General features: G+C 38.0%; 1 protein-coding gene across 3 annotated transcripts in view; it reads left to right on the forward strand.

Annotated features, from left to right (window-relative positions):
* Positions 1 to 19,624, forward strand: part of GALNT14 (polypeptide N-acetylgalactosaminyltransferase 14) — a 306,041-nt gene that overhangs the window by 250,967 nt on the left and 35,450 nt on the right. For all 3 annotated transcript variants that reach the window (XM_026681830.2, XM_087965206.1, XM_087965199.1), the window contains 2 exons: positions 14,027 to 14,114; positions 17,626 to 17,710. In XM_026681830.2, the coding sequence (XP_026537615.1) occupies positions 14,027 to 14,114; positions 17,626 to 17,710 (173 nt within the window). The remainder of the gene's footprint in view (positions 1 to 14,026; positions 14,115 to 17,625; positions 17,711 to 19,624) is intronic.

The following is a 19,624-nucleotide window of genomic DNA, read 5'->3' on the forward strand; positions in this document are numbered from 1 at the left end:
GGAGATGAAGCAAGGAATTTTAGAAATCAGACAGCTTAATGTATTTTTATGAATATAAATAGCAGAGCTGTGCTGCCTGACTATGTCAGAATGGCAGAACAGCAGTACAATTATACTATGATTAATTGATATTCTTTTTCTTCATTTGTTTTATTTCATATTGATTTTGTAAGTTGCCCTGAAAGGTATGCTGAAGGCTGTGATATACAGGACATGTTCCCTCAAAAAAGAAAAAAAATAGCAATTATTAGGATATCAGATAAAATATATTAGTCCTTAATATCAGCAGAATCATTAATATTCCTCTTGACCATACAACATAGTTTGTAGGCCTTCTGCAAAATTTCCTCTTGTTGTTTAATATCTATATGATATTGATTTCGGATATGTTATCAACACAACAATTCCTTCAGAATTAGAATAGGCTGTGCAGATGTTGAATAGGAACAGGATAGACTGGAAGAAGGCCAATAAACTGACGGATTGATAAACTAAAGCAGTGGATAGTGCAAGGGTCTTCAAACTTGGCAAGTTTAAGACTTGTGGACCTCAACTCCCAGAATTCCTGAGCTAACATGACTGGAGGAGGAATTCTGGGAGTTGAAGTCCACAAGTCTTAAAGCTGTCAAGTTTGAAGACCCCTGGGATAGTACTTCATTGGTAAGATGTGTTCATTCTTGATTGGTGGGAGCAGCATGGCTTCAATAATCTATTCCATAATAATCTTACAATAATATTCCTTAATGCATTCTGCATGGGACTGTCCTTGAAGACAATCCAGAAGCTGCACTGGTTGCTTGTAAGATATCAGATATCATTAAATAAATCACTTATTATAAAGCTCTGCATCATGAAGAACTCAGATACGCACAACTGGCAGTTTCTCCAGTACTGGCTGAACATTGTTTATAATCTACTATGAGGATTTGCTTGAGATCCCACCAACAGTAGCCCTCTGTGGTATGGAGAGAAAAAAAAGAATTCTTGATAGTGGCATCTTGGCTGCAGAATCCTTGTTCCTGGTAAACCAGTACTTTATAATTTTTCCCTGTAATTTGTTTTTAAAATGATCTGAAATATTTTTGCTGATTATCTGTTGTGTTATATTTCCTTTCTAGTTTTTGGTTTGCTCAGTGTTTTTAGTTCTGTATTTTTTATAGAATTGGGCGCTAATGCAGGCACTTATGAAAAGTATACTATTTAGTTTACAGTTTAAAATCAGAGAGTGATAAATAATCATACAAAAGTTAAAAACCTGAAAACTCAAAGCAGTTGTTACTATTTTAAGGAAAGTAGACCAAGTAAAGAGATAGTTTCATTTTTTGTGGGAATTTTTGCAATGAAAACGTTGATGTATATTCCTTTCTGAAATAAAAATGCTCATGCTCATGCATTAGCCATTTGTGCCCTCCTTTATCAGCAAGCCTTCCCTAAAAGGGGACCCTTCAGATATGTTAAAGTATTTGATATTCTGGAAATTGTTCAAAATGGCTGGAAAGCACCAAGTTGGAAAAAGCTGTTATAAGTTATGGTAAAGCTTAAACGTTATATTGCTTCTTCCAAAGGACACTCAGTTTTCCATAGCTAATAAATAGCCTGAATTCCCACAGGGATTAGCATCTTGTAGAAGTTACAAAGATGTCATGTTCCTCATCCTGCAAATCATATTAATTATATAATTTATATCTTTCATGCCATGGTGCAAATGATGTGCAGTATGTAATTCATGCTATTTGAAGATGATATAATGTGCATACCATCATGCCCCCTCCCTCTTTCCCCATATGGACCCCAAATTGGATTAATTTGGAAAGATTTCCTCTTTTTTAAATACAATGTTTGGGAGTCTTCCAAACCTGCTGATAAATTTTCTTATGTTCTTTCCTTTTTTAATTCCAATACTGATGGCCTTCAACTGAATTTGCTTTTTGAGAACTTGATTGATGGCATCTGACAATGATGGTATCAAAGTCACTGCAAAATTATTCTTGTCCATCCCTGTTTTCAACAGTACATTGTATATCAGTAGCATGTCATGATGAAGTCATAAGGCCACATGTGTTAGATCCAACATTGGTTCCAGTGCTGCAAAACTACTATGCATTTCCTGTACTTAAGTTTTTTATGTCACTGAAACTCTCAGATTAACAAAAGATTATTGTTTAGGTTAAACAAATTTTGAATAATTTATTATCTTATAATAATACCCAACTTGCATTCCTATGTCCAGTGTTTGCAGAAATGTTTGGAATGTTAATTCTGCCACCTTCAGACTAGTGTTGAAACGGCAACTACCATTTCACCATGCTTTATGTCTACCTCCTTGGCCTTTAAAACAATAGTGCTTTCTTAATTGGCTTATTACAGGATCAGTTAATTTTGATTTAATAGACTTATATTTTTCAAAGGCATAACAATATCAAATGCATTGAATCAACAAATGACCTCTATTCCCATTTCTATTATTCATTCAGCAAAACATTTTTTTCTGATGTCTAAATTGTGGCAAGCGTCCAAAAAAGCAAAGTATGTGACAGCAAGCGACACTGTAATGGAATAATAAAGTAACAGAGAGCCTTATATCTCAAATACAATTTAAAGAAATCTATCCTGTGATAGAATATATACCAAAGATGCATGTGCCAGAGATCACATTGCAAATAGTTGTGGATGGAGCTGGGCCAAAAGAATAAATTTTAATTTATGTCATTTGCAAGCTGCCTTGGCAGGTTAAGGTCTAACAATACATCTCTTCACACTCCCTACTTGAAGTAATTATTGAGGTCCAGGGTAGTCCATGGATAAGTCAACAGCAAACATCAGGCTTCAGATAGAAGTTTACAGTGGGAGTTGATCAGCTTTGGTATCTACTTTATTTTACATTAAATAAATAAATACCACTTTTATTTTTTACTTGCTTTACATTATGGGATAGTTAAAGCCCAGAGAAAGTGTCATGACACAAAATTGATTAGACAGTAGAAAGGATTTTATCACTTTTTGAGTGAGAACTTCATAGAAAAAACTGTAAATAGTTTAATAAAGTAAACAATGAAATAATGCACAGTATAGCAAGAAGCAAGCTTTGATATCCCACAACAGTTTATATGTTCTAAGCCTTAAGCTTCTTCCTGCACCAATATATGCAAAGTCTTACCAACATTAGGGTACATCTGGTGGGGAAAGGGGTTGAGGGTAGTGTTACATTTTTGTCTGTGGTCACTTCTTCTTGTTTCTAGGTTGGTGATTTTCATGTGGGAATCCATGGCTTGCAGTTGCCTGAGTGTCAGACATGAACAACCAGACCCATACGCATAGAATTCAAAATAGCTACTTTATTGTTCTCTGCCAAGAATACAGGAATTTTCTCAGACTGGGAGCTTTCGCCTGGGAAAGACCAGATAAGGCTCAAAGGCATTTGGGTGGGGGTGAGAGTGGGTGGGGATGTCAGAACTTGTCCTCTTGTGCAGGGGTCCCCAACCACCGGGCCGCGGACCGGTACCGGGCCGTGGAGCACTCTCTACCAGGCTGCAAAGAATTTTTTTTTAAAAAAAAATGACGGCTTTCTTCACCTTCGGTGAATGCTGCTGGGATCGGGGATCAAGGACACAAATGAAAGAAGGGAGGGAGGAAGCAACCCGAAGCCTGTCCTTCTCTCTGGGTCAGCTCTCTCAGTCGCTCTCTCGCTCCTCCACCAGCACAGGAAGAAACTGCTTCAAAGAAGCGGGGGCTTTTCCTGTCGCCGCAGCGCCTCCGAAGCGCCTGTTTCTCCCCACCCTGTCCGCCCGCCCGCCCGCGCGGTTCAACCCAGTGCTCCGTTCTGCCTGCCTGCCTGCCTTCGTTAATGGTTGAATCGAACAGCTTCGGCTGAGTAAAAGAGGCGAATAGTTATTATTCTCAGCCGAAGCTGCTCCCAAACAACCAGAAACTAAGGCAGGCAGGCAGGCAGGCAGAACGGGACACTGTGGATTGGCGCGCGGCGGGCGGGCGGGTGGGGTGGGGGTGAAACGGGCGCTCGGAATAGCTGCGGCGACAGGAAAAGCCCCCCGCTTCCCCCGGTCCTTGCAAAAATTTTCTGCTTGAAACCGGTCCCTGGTACAAAAAAGGTTGGGGACCACTGCTCTTGTGTTTACACAGCGAGTCTAGGCTAATTCTCCACTTGAACCTCCTCCCAAATGGGAACAGTTGCCCTCCAACAATGAGGAGGTTTGCTGCCAAAGTACTTTCCATTGCACGTGCATGCAGAGATAACTGTGAAAAGACTTCTCCAGGATGTTACAATAGGGGATCTTGCCAAAGCTTTTTTTCACCTTTTGAACTCTTGGCTTCAGCCAGGTTGATGCCTCCAGGGTTTCTGCCTGAATTCCCATCTGAGTTTCATGCCTCAATTACAGCTTCACAGATGCACAGTTTGTTATCAGCAACCTGCACAGGAGTTGTGACTAATCCGCAAAGACAGTCTGCCTTCAGCCTTCACTTTCCTGGAAAGCTGTCATGTACAACTGGTTAGCTTTTCTGTAACAGTGCTTGCCCTCTGGATCACCATACCACCTGAAATTAGGTTAACCGTGATCCCAATGGCCTTTGACAAACACCTGGCTATTTTATTAGATTTGGGGGTTTTGGAGTTACTTAAGCCCTGGTAGGTTGGTTGCTGGTTTTCTGCTGGCCATAGTATATTGCTTTCTTTATCTTTAGATTTTAGACTTATTTTACTGGCTGTGCTTTTTTTTTCTTTAATGTTGTTAGCCACACAGAGTCATGCTTGTGAGATGGCCAGGATTGAAATCAACCAATCAATAAAAATAGCTAATGGATTGTCTTTTGAATATGATCTACTGATAACCAGGATTTCATTAAGGGCTGAGATGAGAATCAAGATATAAACTGACAAACATTGCATTTTAAAAACATTTTGCTCTTAACATCTGGAGGTCTCTGGAAGCTGCATACAAGGCTTTTTTTGGGGGGGGGTCACTTGTAGTGCTGAATGTTCAGTAGATCCCCACTAATTTAAGGTCTCATGAGATCCAAGCCATCAACAGAGAGACGCTCTTTTTCTGTTTTTGTTTTCAAAACCTGTCATGGCTGGATGCCTCTGCATTACAGTAGATGATGTGAAGGTGACCTGTGCTCACATTATAGTGCTCACATTTCGTCTGCAAATAAAGCTGTCCTCACCACCACTATTCCACTGTTCACTTCTTTCCACCCAGATCTGTTCTATATTGTTCTTCAGAGAGAAAGGGCACAAACAAAAAAGGGCACTTCCGTTTAGTCTAGTTAGCTAACAATGACCAAAAGACAATGCCCTCTCACATTCTCTCACAACCAGTTGCTGAGCTAATTCCAGCTCCATTTTTTTAAAAATTAAGCCTGTTCTGACCTGGCTTCAGGATCAGTTCTTATGCTTACTTTGTTTCAGTTTGCAAACTTGTCTTGAGAATTTACAAGGAAGCCTGCGTTTTGGCTGAAATGAAAGCTTATTTTAGCTTCCCCCGACTATACAAACATGACATGGACCCATTTTGGCCTTAAAACAATTCTTGCCCTTAAGCAACCTTCCCCAATAATCCTTTCCTTGCTGAAAAGAAAGAAGTATGGTTCACTGTTAACAAAGGCAGAATGAAATTGATTAGTGGCAAAGAAGAGCCAGCCTGGTGTGATTGACTAAACAAGCCTAATAAGGAAATTGCAGCAAAGTAACTGGTAACACCCCTAATCCTATCAACATTTATCTGCCTGCTAACAAGAGACAAAGGCTATTTCTAGTGCCCTCATCCCCTTTAAAAAGCAGTGTTTCTTAATAATAAAACAAATCAGGCTTACTCAATTTTTGGTCCCAAGATCCTGACTTTGAGCCTGAGAATCCCCCCCCCCCCAATACACACATCATTTAATATCTTTATAAAAGATGTTCCTTTGTGTTGTTTTCTTCTCCTCTCCTCTTCTTCCTTTGTAAGATAGAGCACAAGGATCATTCTTTCAATAGAACGTCGTCTTCTGCCTCAGAATTGTGCTCCATCTTTCATACCATAGCAACTGCTTTCAATGCTTTCATGCTTGCTTAATCCAATATATATTAGGACATCTCTTCACTATATCCTATATGGAGTATTAGTTATGGAGTATAAGCAAACATTTTACTATCACAGATTGGACTTCTCTTGAACCAAGTTCTCTTTCACTTTGGTGCAATTACTAAGTATTAAGCTATTCTTTCCTATCCCAAAAAGCTATTTTGTCCACTCAGAGTGAGTTTTATCCCACTCATTTTCATCACCACTTTTTCTGATATCAGAATTTGAGTTTCAGACATTCATGCAAGTCACTTACTAAGAATCATATTTTTATTGCACACATTGTGTGCAGGCTTCATCTTGATAAGTGGAATGATGTGACCATATGCGTGTGCAATGTATATGTGGGTCTTCTAAAGCACATTCTTCTTTGTAAAACAATAGATTTGGCTGAAGATACCAGCATTTTTTTTCAGATGAGAACATGTGTGATTTCAGAAGAACATCACAAAACAACAGTGTATCATTTAGAGGGAAACTGGTTCAGCATATGAATGGAGAAGTGTGTTCATATGCTTTGCTGCTTTTATTTAGAGGACTGATGCATTTACCATTGCCAATTTGTTTCAAGCAAATAACTTTTCCTGAAAATGTAATTATGAGGCCCAAGGCATTTTTTACAAAAAGGAATCAATCTTTGTAATGCCACAGTAATAAATTACTGGATGGCAATATTCTATTTCCAACTGAAAGGGGTGTTTTTTTATTTTTTAAGAAAAATCTTCCTATTTTGAGGAGAGATGTTGCAGGTAGCACATTAAGTTATATTGCTTTATATGAATCAGCCAAAATGAGAAGTATCTTTGAGTTCTCCCTGATAATTATAAGCTGGCTGGGTAGAGGGGAGATTCTGCACTAAATCATGAACAATATGCTAGTGTTATGTTGTAACATTTAATTTTCAAACAGTATTCAATATTTTGAAGTAGAATAAATTAGTCCTATGGTCTTAGTTTCTTGAAAAGGTCAATAGAATCTCCCAAATTGTGTGAGAATTAAATTAATGTTATGCAGTACCATGTGAGAAGTTAATAATAGATCCAAATAGATGAAGAAGCTAGGCAGTTAAAGTCCAGAGTGGCCATTAAAAAAATCAATGCCACCCTTCAAAACCAGAACATATTGATCATGTGATTAATACTATATATTTGATTATTCTCTAGTATTGTTACAGGCATGTTCAGTTGAAAGGGTCCTTTCATATGTCCAACAGCATATCAGGAATATGCAGTGAGGACAAAACATAGATACAAGGAAAAATATGAAATGTTTGATTCATTTTTATGAAAGACTAGTAAGCAGCAGAATATGTAGCTGGCTTTGCAGGATAGATTATTGGTTAAGTGTCAAATAAGATTCAGTTATGAAGGTTTGTCCCGATGTCTGCAAACTGCCATGTGGGAAGCACCTGCTCCTAAAGCACTGATATTGTGTCACTGAAATGTGCTGGGGATTTTTTGTTTTTGTTTTTGCCAAATTTCAGTTAGTGGAAAGAATTACCTCATATTGTTAATTACCTTTGAAATAAAAAAATAAGGAAAGGGAGGGAAAATTAAAATATTGGCTCCTCCCTACAGTGATATCTTGTCTGCCTTCTACAATCTTTGCCATTCGCCATCTATGATCACTCATAGAATTGGATAAGAAGAATCAATACTCTAAAAAACAAATAAAACTCAAAATTAGCCCTAAAAGTCATCTGGGTGACTATGGTCCAATCACTCTTTCTCAGCCCAACCCACCTTACAAGGTTGTTGTTGTGGGGAAAATAAGGGGGAGTTAGGTGTGTTGGATAATTCATCGTCTTCAGTTATTTGTAAAAATAATAAAGGTGGGATACAAATTAAATAAATAAAAAATACCTTGCTTGGATAGCAAAAAGGTCAATGAAACATTGTTGAAACAAATGTAACATTCTTCAGTCAAGAAAGGAAAAGGAAAATATATACTTTAAAGCTGGCGTGTTCAACCCATGGCCTTTAGGCCTGTGTGGACAGCTAGTAATGTGGTCTCACAAGATAAGAAAAATATTTTTAAAAGGAAGTTTATTACTTATATACATTAATTATATATTTTATATGCAGCCAAAACCAATTCCTCTTTGCACAATGCAGCCCAGGCAAGCCAAAAGGTTGCTTTGAAGAATTCCCGATATGAAAAGGATATTGAAAATTTAGTTCACAAGATGAATCTGGATCATAAGTATAATGCAATGCTTATAAATGCTTATGAATACTTATGAAGATGCTTATAAAGAAAATTGAGGCAACCAGGTATGCTTAGAGCTTTGGAAAGAAAAGAGGAAGCTGATGGCAATTTTCAAGTATTTTAAGAATTTTTACCGTACACATCTCAGATTCCAGATTAACAAAAAGCAGTATGAATAGAAGCAAAACCAATTGTCCCAAAATCCCATAAACTTCCCTTCATCTACTTCCTTCATTCAGTGGATTGAAGTGGACTTTCTCTGGACTTTATATTGTGTTTTTTTCAATGATTATTCAACAACCATTTGTCAAGAATTCTTTAATTTGGATCTGTGCACTAAAGAGGACTTTAACTATCTCTTCCAACTTGCTGTGGAAAGTTTACATGGAAATAAGATTACCCATAGGATGGATGTCTTGTTCTTGTTAAATCAGTTGTGAGATTATATGTCAGAAACATGGGGATTTTTGAGTAACTCTAAAATTGGGAAATATCTTCATATTGGTTTGCAGAAACTTAGAGTGTACCAAAACTGTGTTGTACTTTATTAGTCAAAATCGCCATTCTGAATTGAACTTTGATTCCTGGACCAGGCATTACTTCATATTTATATGGTCTGGATCAGTTTTTCTTAAACTGTGGTTTAATATTGAAAAATATAACCTATGCAAACAATAGCTCTCTATAGGTCCTCTACAATTTTTAAACATGGGAAGGGGTCCTGGGAAAAAACAGGTTTAAGAAAGGCTGGTCTAGATATGGATATTATAGAAACATGCGTTCAGTGGCCCAATTTGCTATCTTTGCCACCTGCTTGTGGTAAATCTGAAATAGTCTGCCAAGTTTCATCTTTCATTTAACACATGACAATCATAAGGTTTCTTTTTCTTCATTTTTATCTCACTTTCTTTGGCCTCATTTTCTCTTTCTGTCACTGAATCTGATTGGATGCGATGGCACACTGCTATGTATGATATGAGGAATTTGTGTTATAAATAAAACAACCTTTCACAATCACAACTAATGGCAATAAGGACAAATGACATGAAAGAGTGTGAAGGCAAATAATTAAGGAAAGGTGGCAGGCGGCATTAATGTCAGGCAGATGCTTTCAGTGGTGAATATTATTCATTGTGGGAATACATTCAGACAGCTAAATGGTTATAATACAAGAGCATGAAGGAAGAGGAAGAGGAGGAGGAGAAGTATTTTTGAAAACAGATTGGAGGGAAAGTGCATAGAAGAGTGAGAAGAAGACTATGCATTCATTGATAGACCTATATAATTTCCAATTCCTACTGCTAACCTGTTGGAAGTGGAGAAGCAACCAAAAGAGTTTCTGGGCTGTCAGTAATGGGTGGAGCAATAATGCAACCACATTACACACATAGGTAGAATGATGTGGGTTTGTTTTTTTCCTGGAATTGTGGGAAGTTTTTTTTCTTTGCTTTTTGGGAATGTATTATCTCTGTTTTCAGATTTCCACAACAGTTTTGGAGTATTTATCTTTCCAAAATGATGGGATTTATTTGATTTCTGGCAATTAGAAGAGAGTTACTTTGAGAGAAAAGACCATGTTCAGTGGTAGTAGTTTCTGGTATCTTCAGTTTGAACAAAGGTTCAGGGGGCAATTGGAGCGAAAGGTGCCTCAGCCTGAAACCCTGGTTAATTATTCTGGTTACTGGAAGCAAAATTTGGCAAATATTTTTATTTAATCATTCATTTTCAAATAGCTCTGGATGGCTTATAAAATATATGTGTGAATGTGCCTCTGCATATATCTATATACTATTAAAACTCTTGTGTCTGTAACCTTTAACTGGGCAAAATGGTGCATCATAGGGCAACACCTTTTCTACCAAGGTTCCTCAAGTGAACTAACTTAGAGAATGTTGGGACCCGTTTCTCCAGTGGAAATGGAAGTTTGGAAAGTTCTTGCCATTTCAGTGCTGCTACACAAGGCAATTAGGGAAGTTGTAAGCTTGCAGGTAGAAAGTCAACTTGGACCACAGGATCCCAACTAGTGCCAGGAGTGTGGCAGTTGGCTTTGGGGTAATGAAATATATCCAGAAGGATGACTCAATGGGTCACGGATCATCTAGTAACAGAAAAAGCTTAAATTATGGTATAAGGCAATGTTACAGATTTAATTAAGCTGCCATTGTTTAATTAAGCATCAAAATTCAAACCTCCTTGTAGATTTTCTACATCACTTCCATCATTTTAGACTGCTTCCTGGCCAATTTTTCAAAGAAATATTTCTGATATAGATTAGGAATGTGCAAAATGGTATTTGGTGTGCAAAGTCGCCATCTGGAAGTGTTTAAAGTTCAAAATAGAAGTCTTGTCAACTAAACATGTTTTGTACACTCTTAAAGAATCGTTTTTGCTTTGATGTTATCTTCATGCTATTGAAATTACCTTTGCTGAAATGGGTGCTACATACATTTAATAAGTAAGTACATACGTAAGGACATTGAATAGAAGAAAGCCTTGAATGGAGGCATCATTAGAATTCAAATATTTTGGGAAGGAAATGGTAAAATAAGAACTATTCATAGCTGTTTGCACTATGCTTACCACTGCAACACATATTTGATTCTAAGTGCTTTATGGTATCTGTCCACCCATAAAAAGTGATCAAGCCAGAATAATAGAAGTATAAAAATGCAATTATTATTATGAGGAATTGAAGCTGAGGTGGTTATCTCTGCTTGGGAAAGCAGTTGTGGCCAGGTAGAAATGCTTCCCACCCAACTTCCCCAAAGCTCAGTAAAGCTCCTGTTTTGCAAAGGACTGTAAAAGTTTACAGCCTGAGAAACCTGAGAGATGGACTCATGCATGCATTCATTTACTTATAAGGATCCATACTTGTGTTCCAGCTGCCTGGCTAAATGAGCCACACCTTGGCATTTCCAAGGACATTCTGATGTGCAGAAGCAACTGTATTCCCATCCAGTCCCTTAGGTTACAAATGGTAAAATGGTGTGTGGGTGTGTGGGTGGTAGGGGGATGTTGTAGGAGAAAAGGAGATAGCAAACAGCTTACGAGTGAAGAAGCAGGAGATGACATCTAAAGACTGACAGATGAATATCAAACAGACCAACTGCCAGGACCACAAGCTACAATAAGCAGCATTTCTTGGTGGGATTCCTGCCTGAAGCTTGGCTTGGGAGCTCAATTGGGATGCTCAGAAGCAACTCTGATTAAGAGCAGAGCTTGGACCCTGACCTGGAGCTTGGCAGCATCTAGAAGAGGAGCAACCATATTGAAAGCATTTTATCCCAAGTAGTGCAAGAACTTTTGGAAAAAGGCAAAGATTGCATGCTGCTTTATGGACCTTGAGAATTTAAACTGAATATTAAAAGACTGCATATAAAGGGCTGAATATTAAAGACTTACTTACATGGCAACTTCATCTTGCAAAGCCTAGAATTGACCCAAAACAATAGCCTGTTGTTGGGGAAGGTGTGTGCTTAAGGGTGGGATTCTCCTGGTTCAGACCGGTTCAGGTGAACCCCTTGTTCGAACGATCAGCTGGCTCAGAACCGGTTCGCTCTGATGAGCATATGGGCCTGCCCGTCCGCCCCTGCCTTTCCTGTGCTTTATGTCTTTTTGTTAGAGCACAGCTGATTTGTGTGGCAGAGCAGTTTGCCGTGCCTCAGCTGTTTTCTTCAGCTGCAGTTGAAGGTAACTATTAGCTTTTTTAAATGCGGAGCACACATGCACAGCACATGCTCACTGAACTGGTTGTTATACCGGTTGAATCACCCCCCTGTGCATGCTGCAATAAAGCATTGTGCACAGCTTTGTTACACTGTGTTTTGTCCAGTCCTTGGAAAGCATAGAACCCTCACATTTATGAAAAGATAGTTATTTTTAACAAGGCAACTTAATAGTCTGATAAGTATTGAAAAACTTGAATGTCTTTCCTTTGGTTGCTTTCTTGTTGACCAATTGGCAGTTAACAGCACCTGTTATGTATGCATGCATGCATATATTTGCAATCCAAGCACAATAATATGTTCCAAATTGATTGATCAGCTTAGTGATTTGATGAGAGCCTCCCTTTATTGGGCCATAAGCATGAAGAGCTGTTTGGGAAGAATCCCTAGCAAGAGAAAGAGGAATGGATCTGAAACCATCTCAGAATTCTGCTCAGTTGGAACATTCCCTTCCCCTCCCCTTCCCTCCCCCTTCTCTTCCCCTTCCCTTGCCTTCCACCACTAACTGCCCTGTGTGAAGAATCCAAAAGCGGAAAGAGAGGGAGGAAGGCACAGATTATCCTAAAAACATGAACTTTTCGACACCTAAGAATCTCTGTAAAAAGAGTAAAGAAGAAAAGTGAAATCTATCCTATAAACCCACTCAGTCGGAATCTGCTTTCCCTTCCTCTCACCCGTGTTATGGCTGTTGTATTTTAACTTTAAATAATAATATTTTTTACAATGTTTATATTGATTGTAATCTGCAAGATGAAAATCATTGTGATAAGTAAACAAACGGTTCCAAAATATGTATAATTCTCCATGAATTGATTGAACAAAATCTCTACCCTTTCTAAACAATGAACAGTAAATGTAAGGTTTGCAAAAAGTAATTATCATAGGAGATGATGTCTTGCTGTCTAAAAAGTCATTAAAAACATTTTGACATGTTCTCCTTGGTTTTTATGAACGCTTATGTTCTTCATGTTACCACCCCACTTGAAACATGATCTTTAACTCACAGAATTCCAAGAGAGCACAGCTACTGGTATTCAATTGGTACTAGATTGGGTGTTTGGCTTTGTTATTTGGTGCCTAATAAACTCATTCATGGGGCACCATTTATGATGGAAACTCATTCATACATTAGGGGGACCTTTTTTCATAGGGAAGGATCCTATATCTATTTACTGATGCTTTCAGAAAAGATCTCAAAATGGTCAATTAGTGCATAAATTCCTACTGCTGATCATATGAGAGCAGAAAAAGACTAAAATATACTAAAAAGATTCCCACATCACTATAGTAACATATGCATTAATTGAACTACGGCTCTGGTCATTTTTCTAATTTTTAACTCATTAAATAATGAATTGATTTCTTCTGAGAGAGGAATCCCTTTTTTAAATAATTTACATGTTTTTTTGTCATGTGGCATCATTTGGGATAATGCACAGCCTTTCTGTGAGAACAACAAAAGGCTGCCTATCATTTGTTTTCCCAAAAATGATATTCTGTTGATTCTGAGCTAGTAGCACAGCATTCCTCCTTTTCAGTTAAGTGTTACTACAGCTAAAATGAGCTAGCTGTAATGGCAACCGCTTTTCCTTTCAAAATAGCAAGAATAAGGTTTGCTAACAATATTTAATGATTATCTTTAGTATGCTGTAATGTCTGTGGTAAAATAAAGAGCACTAAACTTCAAAGAACATGTGGAAGAAAATTGAACCTAAAACAGAACCAGCCATTATAAATATCCTATTACTTTTAATTCTTAACAGTATCCTACAAAGACTTCTCTCTTTTTGCCACTATCACTACCTTTTTAGTTGTCATCATTGCATCTGATGATATAATCATATTTTCCCCAGGTATTGTATATATTAGTTTCAGAGCTTGGAAATGCAATAGGTTTTCCATATAATCAATAAGCAAAAGAAAGACACATAAATCATCTCCTATGGGCACATTTATTGTGTTAAAAAAACAATGGCTTTCAGAAATTTAACCTGCTTTCTTTGTTATAATCAGGATCCAACCCATGTAGTGAGTCCAGTTATTGATATCATCAATTTGGACACCTTTGCTTATGTGGCAGCTTCTTCAGATCTAAGAGGAGGTGAGTTTGTAATCAACCATAGACTCATTGTAGTTTCGACAAGTATAGGAACAAAACGTATAAAAATGCTGAGTGGTATGGAATTAAAAGAGCCATTCTGATAAGTATTGTTCATGATATGTTAACTCAGTCCCCAGCTTAGATTGTCTAATATGTTTTCCCCAATCCACCTAAACAAAAAAAATAAAGCCATAGTTATAGTTTCTATAGTTTCTATACATAATTATACCTATCAATTAAAGAATAAAGTCTGGCATTACACCAATGCCAAAATAATATTGTTATAAAATTGTACTTGCTCTGAGGTTTGTAGCTACAGGTTCTTGATTTAGTGAAATATACAATGATTAATGAAAGAGTTACAGAATTGCTTTTACTTCAAAAAAAATGGAAGAGCAAACCAGATTCATATACTAAGATATTAATTCTTTTAATTGACCGGTAGATTTTAGTCAACATTTTCTTTTCACTTTTAATTTTTCTTAGCAAACCTTTAGTGGGTACTTGTGAGATCAGTGTCATTGCTATTCAAGTTCTCTTTAATGTCCCTCATCACATTTGTATTGTTATAAATATTTCTTGTAGTAAACAACCATGATTATATTCAACTGAGACAAAGTAGAAATATAAACTGGTCTTGTTTTTTTTTAAAGAAAGTCTAAAATATTTCCTATGAAGTTTTATAGAAAGTGAAGAAAGGTAAGGTACAAAAACATTGAAAAGAAATATATGAAAAATTACTAAAACAATCAGAATACAGAAAAGAGGAATCTGCATAGGCCACTTATTAATACAATGTTAAACTGATTTTTTATCACCTTAGGGGGGATGAACTAATCAATGGATCAATGGATGGATCAGTGTTGGCTAGATAGATAGGTAGAAAGAGACAGACAGATATGAATATTCTCTAACATTACAAAAATATATAATCTATGCTACAGAAAAACATATTTTATTAGTAAATGAAATTGCCTTTTAAAAAATGGGTAAATCACACACAACTTAAAATTTTAAATTTTATCCCCCAAGAAACCTACAGATGGTGTTCCTCTAACATGATATATGCCATCATCTGCCAGCAATGCTCTTTTGGCTTCAATATCAGAATATTGCTACTTTTTCAATTTCTCAAAATAACATTGTTAGCAATATCCGAAGTCCACTACAGCTATAACCAGGCATTCAGGAATTTGAACTTACTTGGTGAGATCAATAAACAAATCAATAGTCAAATCAATTCCCACAATTTGGGAACCACAAAAAGCAAACACCACTAATTATCACCTACAACTGACAGCTCAAGGCACTCAATACTTTAATAACTCACAACCCAAACTGGACAATGTGTTTTAAGGCACTGATTGGCAAACACATTTGGATTCAAACCACCATCCAACTGAAAGCAGCTTCTTGCAACCAATCAGAAACAACAAGAATCTCAAGCTAACATAGGAATCAGACCCCATACTAAATCCATACTTACATCACTGGCCGCAACAATTTTATCCCTCAAGACGTTTACAGATGGTGTTCCTCTAACATAATATATGGCATCATCTACCATGCTCCTCTGGCTTCCATGTGCTACAGAATTTACACAGAAGTATTAACAGACACAAGTTTGACATAAGGACTCCAAATATAAACCAAGTCAACACAGCATTTTAATTTAATTTAATTTAATTTAATTTAATTTATTCTATTCAGCTTCAGACTGATTCTTGGTAGTGTAAACAAAAGCAACAAGATAATAAAAACCTCTTCTGTTCAATTGTGTCTGTTTTTTGGAGACTATCTGGACAAGTCCTTGCAATTTTCTTGGCAAGACTTTTCAGAAGTGGTTTGCCATTGTCATTGCCAACTTCCTAGGAGAAAAAAAAAATGAGTGGCTTATGGTCACCCAACTGCCTTTGTATCCAGAGCAGGTCTTGAACTCTTGTTCTCCTAGTTCTAGTCTGATGCTTTAATCCAGGGGTCCCCAATCCCAGAGCCATGGAACCACACAGCTGGAGTTGATCAGTAGGCAAGTGAGCAAAACCAAAACCATCCCACCCGCCCACCCCTGGTCTGTGGAAAAATTGTCTTCCACTAAACTGGTCCTTGGTGCCAAAGACTTTGAGGGCTGCTGCCTTAATCACTATATCAAATTAGCTCTCATAAAAAGTAGGTTACAATAATGGTTGAAAAAAATAAAAATAAACAACCAACCAGAGCTGGTGGCAAATCTGGCTAATCACCCCAACCCCAAATCTGGCAATTCTTCAACCATCGTAACCCAAGGAGAACAGCCAGGTCTTTAAGACTTTCCAGAATGCCAGAAAGACGAGAGAAATAAAAAATATTGGGTGATCTCATTACAAAGGGCAGGCTCCGCTACAGAGATAGACCACTATTGGGTTCCAAATAGAGGGGACTTCAATGATTTTAGCACTCCAACACTTTCAGATCACATGACATGGAACATAGGCACTCCATAAATTAATCAGTCATAGCCAGCACCTTGAATCACACCTGCAAATATACCAGTAACCAGAACTCTGCTCCCAAACCAGTGGTGTCATATGGGCTTACCTGGAATGTCCATCACTGCTCATATTCATTAAACTGTGGTGGTACAGTGGTTAGAATACAGTACTGCAAGCTACTTCTGCTGACCGCCGGCTGCTTGCAATTTGGCAGTTTGAATCTCACCAGGCTTAAGCCTTCTATCCTTCTGAGGTAAAATGAAGATCCAGATTGTTGGGGGCAATATGCTAACTCTAAACGGCTTAGAGAAGGCTGTAAAGCACAGCGAAGTGCTATATAAGTGTATTGCTATTGCTGGACCATTTGAAGCCATCCCACATAGAGTGCATTGCAGTAGTTCAGCGATGTAATGACTGCTATATGACTAGTATATGACTGACTGAAGGACCTTCTGATCTAAGAAAGACTACAACTGCTATATCAAATAAAGCTGTGCTGTGAAGATGCAGATGAAGCTGTGAAGTTGTAGAACTGAAGCTGTGAGTTCAGGAATATTCTAAGATTGAATACCATTATTAAATGGGAATGTGGACCACATCCAAGGCTGAAGATGGAATTTCTTCAGTTCTAGGTGGTAGGCCAAGTCAGAAGATGGTTCTTTTAGGAATGGCACTGAGGCAGAAACTTATCAACCTCACTCAGCCAGCCTCCCAGGACACTCCATCACAGATCTTAAATTAGCTATTCTGGAACAATTAGTGGAAAGACTGCTAAATATCAAAATAGCATTATAACAAGCACAATATTTTTTAATGCATTACAAATTGTTAATTGATGACACCCTTGTAATCTTTCCCCATGTGACATTCATCTGCATAACCACTTGTCAGGTAAGTTTAATAGATTTTGTTACTCTGAAAAGTAACTACCAAACTCCTGGTTGTTATTATTATAACCTAAATAATGACATTGCTTGAAAGTTCATGATTGCACCTGCTTGACATCTGTTTCTTAATATCTTTCTATGCATTTCATATTTTAGGATTTGACTGGAGTCTTCATTTTAAATGGGAACAACTTTCTCCAGAGCAAAAAGCCAAGCGAACAGATCCCACAGAGGCCATCAAGTACGTGACTAGGTTAAAAATAGGAAACTCAAAGCAACCCATGATCTTTTTTGAAGTGGGAAAGGGTCAATTGCCTGCTGAGGAGAGTGCCAGCTGATTGTTGACCCTAAGCATGCTAAGCTATTGGAAATCTTTTCTGAAACTTCAATTGAAGGAAGCCTAAACACACATATTTAACCATTGTTTCATGAGAACATTTTCGATTACCAATACTTTTACTAATTAGAAGTAAAAGAAGCATACAAAACACAATGGGATACATGCAGCACTGAACAAGTGGTATTTATGACTGGTGCTCAGTCCCAGCACCTTCACAGTCACATGTTCATGATCTGGGTGCTTGATAATCAGCTTGCACCTAAGATGGTTGCAATGTCTCGCAGTCATGTGATGGCCATTTGTGACCTTCCCTATCAGCTTCCCACAAACCAAGTCAGTTGGGAAACTAGTAGGGAAGGTGACAAGTTGCTCTGGTAAGTTGTTCACTCTTCCCCTGCACTTTGCTAGCCATCTGCACTCCCTTCCCTACCCAGCTGCAGCCATGTTCAGCTGCACTCATGTCGCACTGGGCCTTGCAGGTTGCCCTCATGCCTTTCTGCCTAGCAAGAGCCACCCCTGGCCCTGTTGTGCTTACACCTCTGTGGCCACCGGCTCACCCTCCCCACCCAGTAGCAGCCACTTGCCAACTTACTTTCTTTCTTTCTTTCTTTCTTTCTTTCTTTCTTTCTTTCTTTCTTTCTTTCTTTCTTTCTTTCTTTCTTTCTTTCTTTCTTTCTTTCTTCCTTCCTTCCTTCCTTCCTTCCTTCCTTCCTTCCTTCCTTTTTTCTTTTCTTTTCTTTTCTTTTCTTTTCTTTCTTTCTCCATCTCTCACAATGTGACTGGACAGCGAACAAATTGCCATAAAAACTATTTTTAAAACAATCAAACATACAAAAATATTATAAAAGGGTAAGAGAGAGCATCAGTTTATAAACAATGGAGCCATCTAACCAAATTAACATTCCTTTGCAACCCCCAGGCCTTTTGACACAACCAAATCTTAAAGGAATTTCAGAAGGTTGGGAGAGATAGGGTTCATTTCACCTTAGAGGGGGCGGGGTGATGTTTCACAGGGTTGGTGCTATGGCTCACCTCCTGGCTCCTGTCAGATAGAACCCCTTTACAGATGAAATACACAATGTATTTTTTCTGCCAGAAATCAGGGCAGATGTAATCAGGAAGAAGTGGTCCCCTCAAACGGTCCAGCCCCAAAGCATGGAAAGGCTTTAAAAGATAAAATGTAGCACCTTGAATTGGACCTAGAAGCAAACTAGTAAGAAATGCAGCTTGTGTGGCAAAGATATAACATGTGCTTCTCTACACAACTGCTGAAGCTTCTGGATATTTTTCAAGCAAGCATTCAACATCACCATAGTCCGGGAAGTGACTACAGCATAAGTGATCCTGAGGAGACTCCCAATCCAGGATGGAGTGCAATTGATGGACAACACTAAATGGTGCAATGGCCCTCCTAGCCAATTCTGTTACCTACTCTTCAAACAGGTGTCACAAGCCCAGGAGCAACCCCAGGTTGCATACTTGGTGTGTTCTAGACAGTGCAACTCAATCCAATATCAAAGATGCCATCTTTGCCCCAGAATCGGCATGCTCCGAAACCCAGAACCACAGTCTTGCCAAGGTTCAGTTGAAGCCTGTTGTTTCCATCCAGTCCCCACTGCCTCTAGAAACTGGGATAAGACATCGACAGCATACCTTAATTTGTCAGGGGTAGAGATATATAATTGGATATCATCAGTGTACTGTTGATACTAACTGGTAATCTATGAGCTCACCCAATATTTGTATACATGCACACATACACATTCAAACACACACAGAGAGAAAATGGCATTTCTGAACTTTTTTATTAATCAC

Source organism: Notechis scutatus, chromosome 1, assembly GCF_049901735.1.
Source record: "Notechis scutatus isolate UNSWTSFEM ecotype Mainland chromosome 1, rNotScu1.2, whole genome shotgun sequence".
NCBI lineage: Eukaryota > Metazoa > Chordata > Lepidosauria > Squamata > Elapidae > Notechis > Notechis scutatus.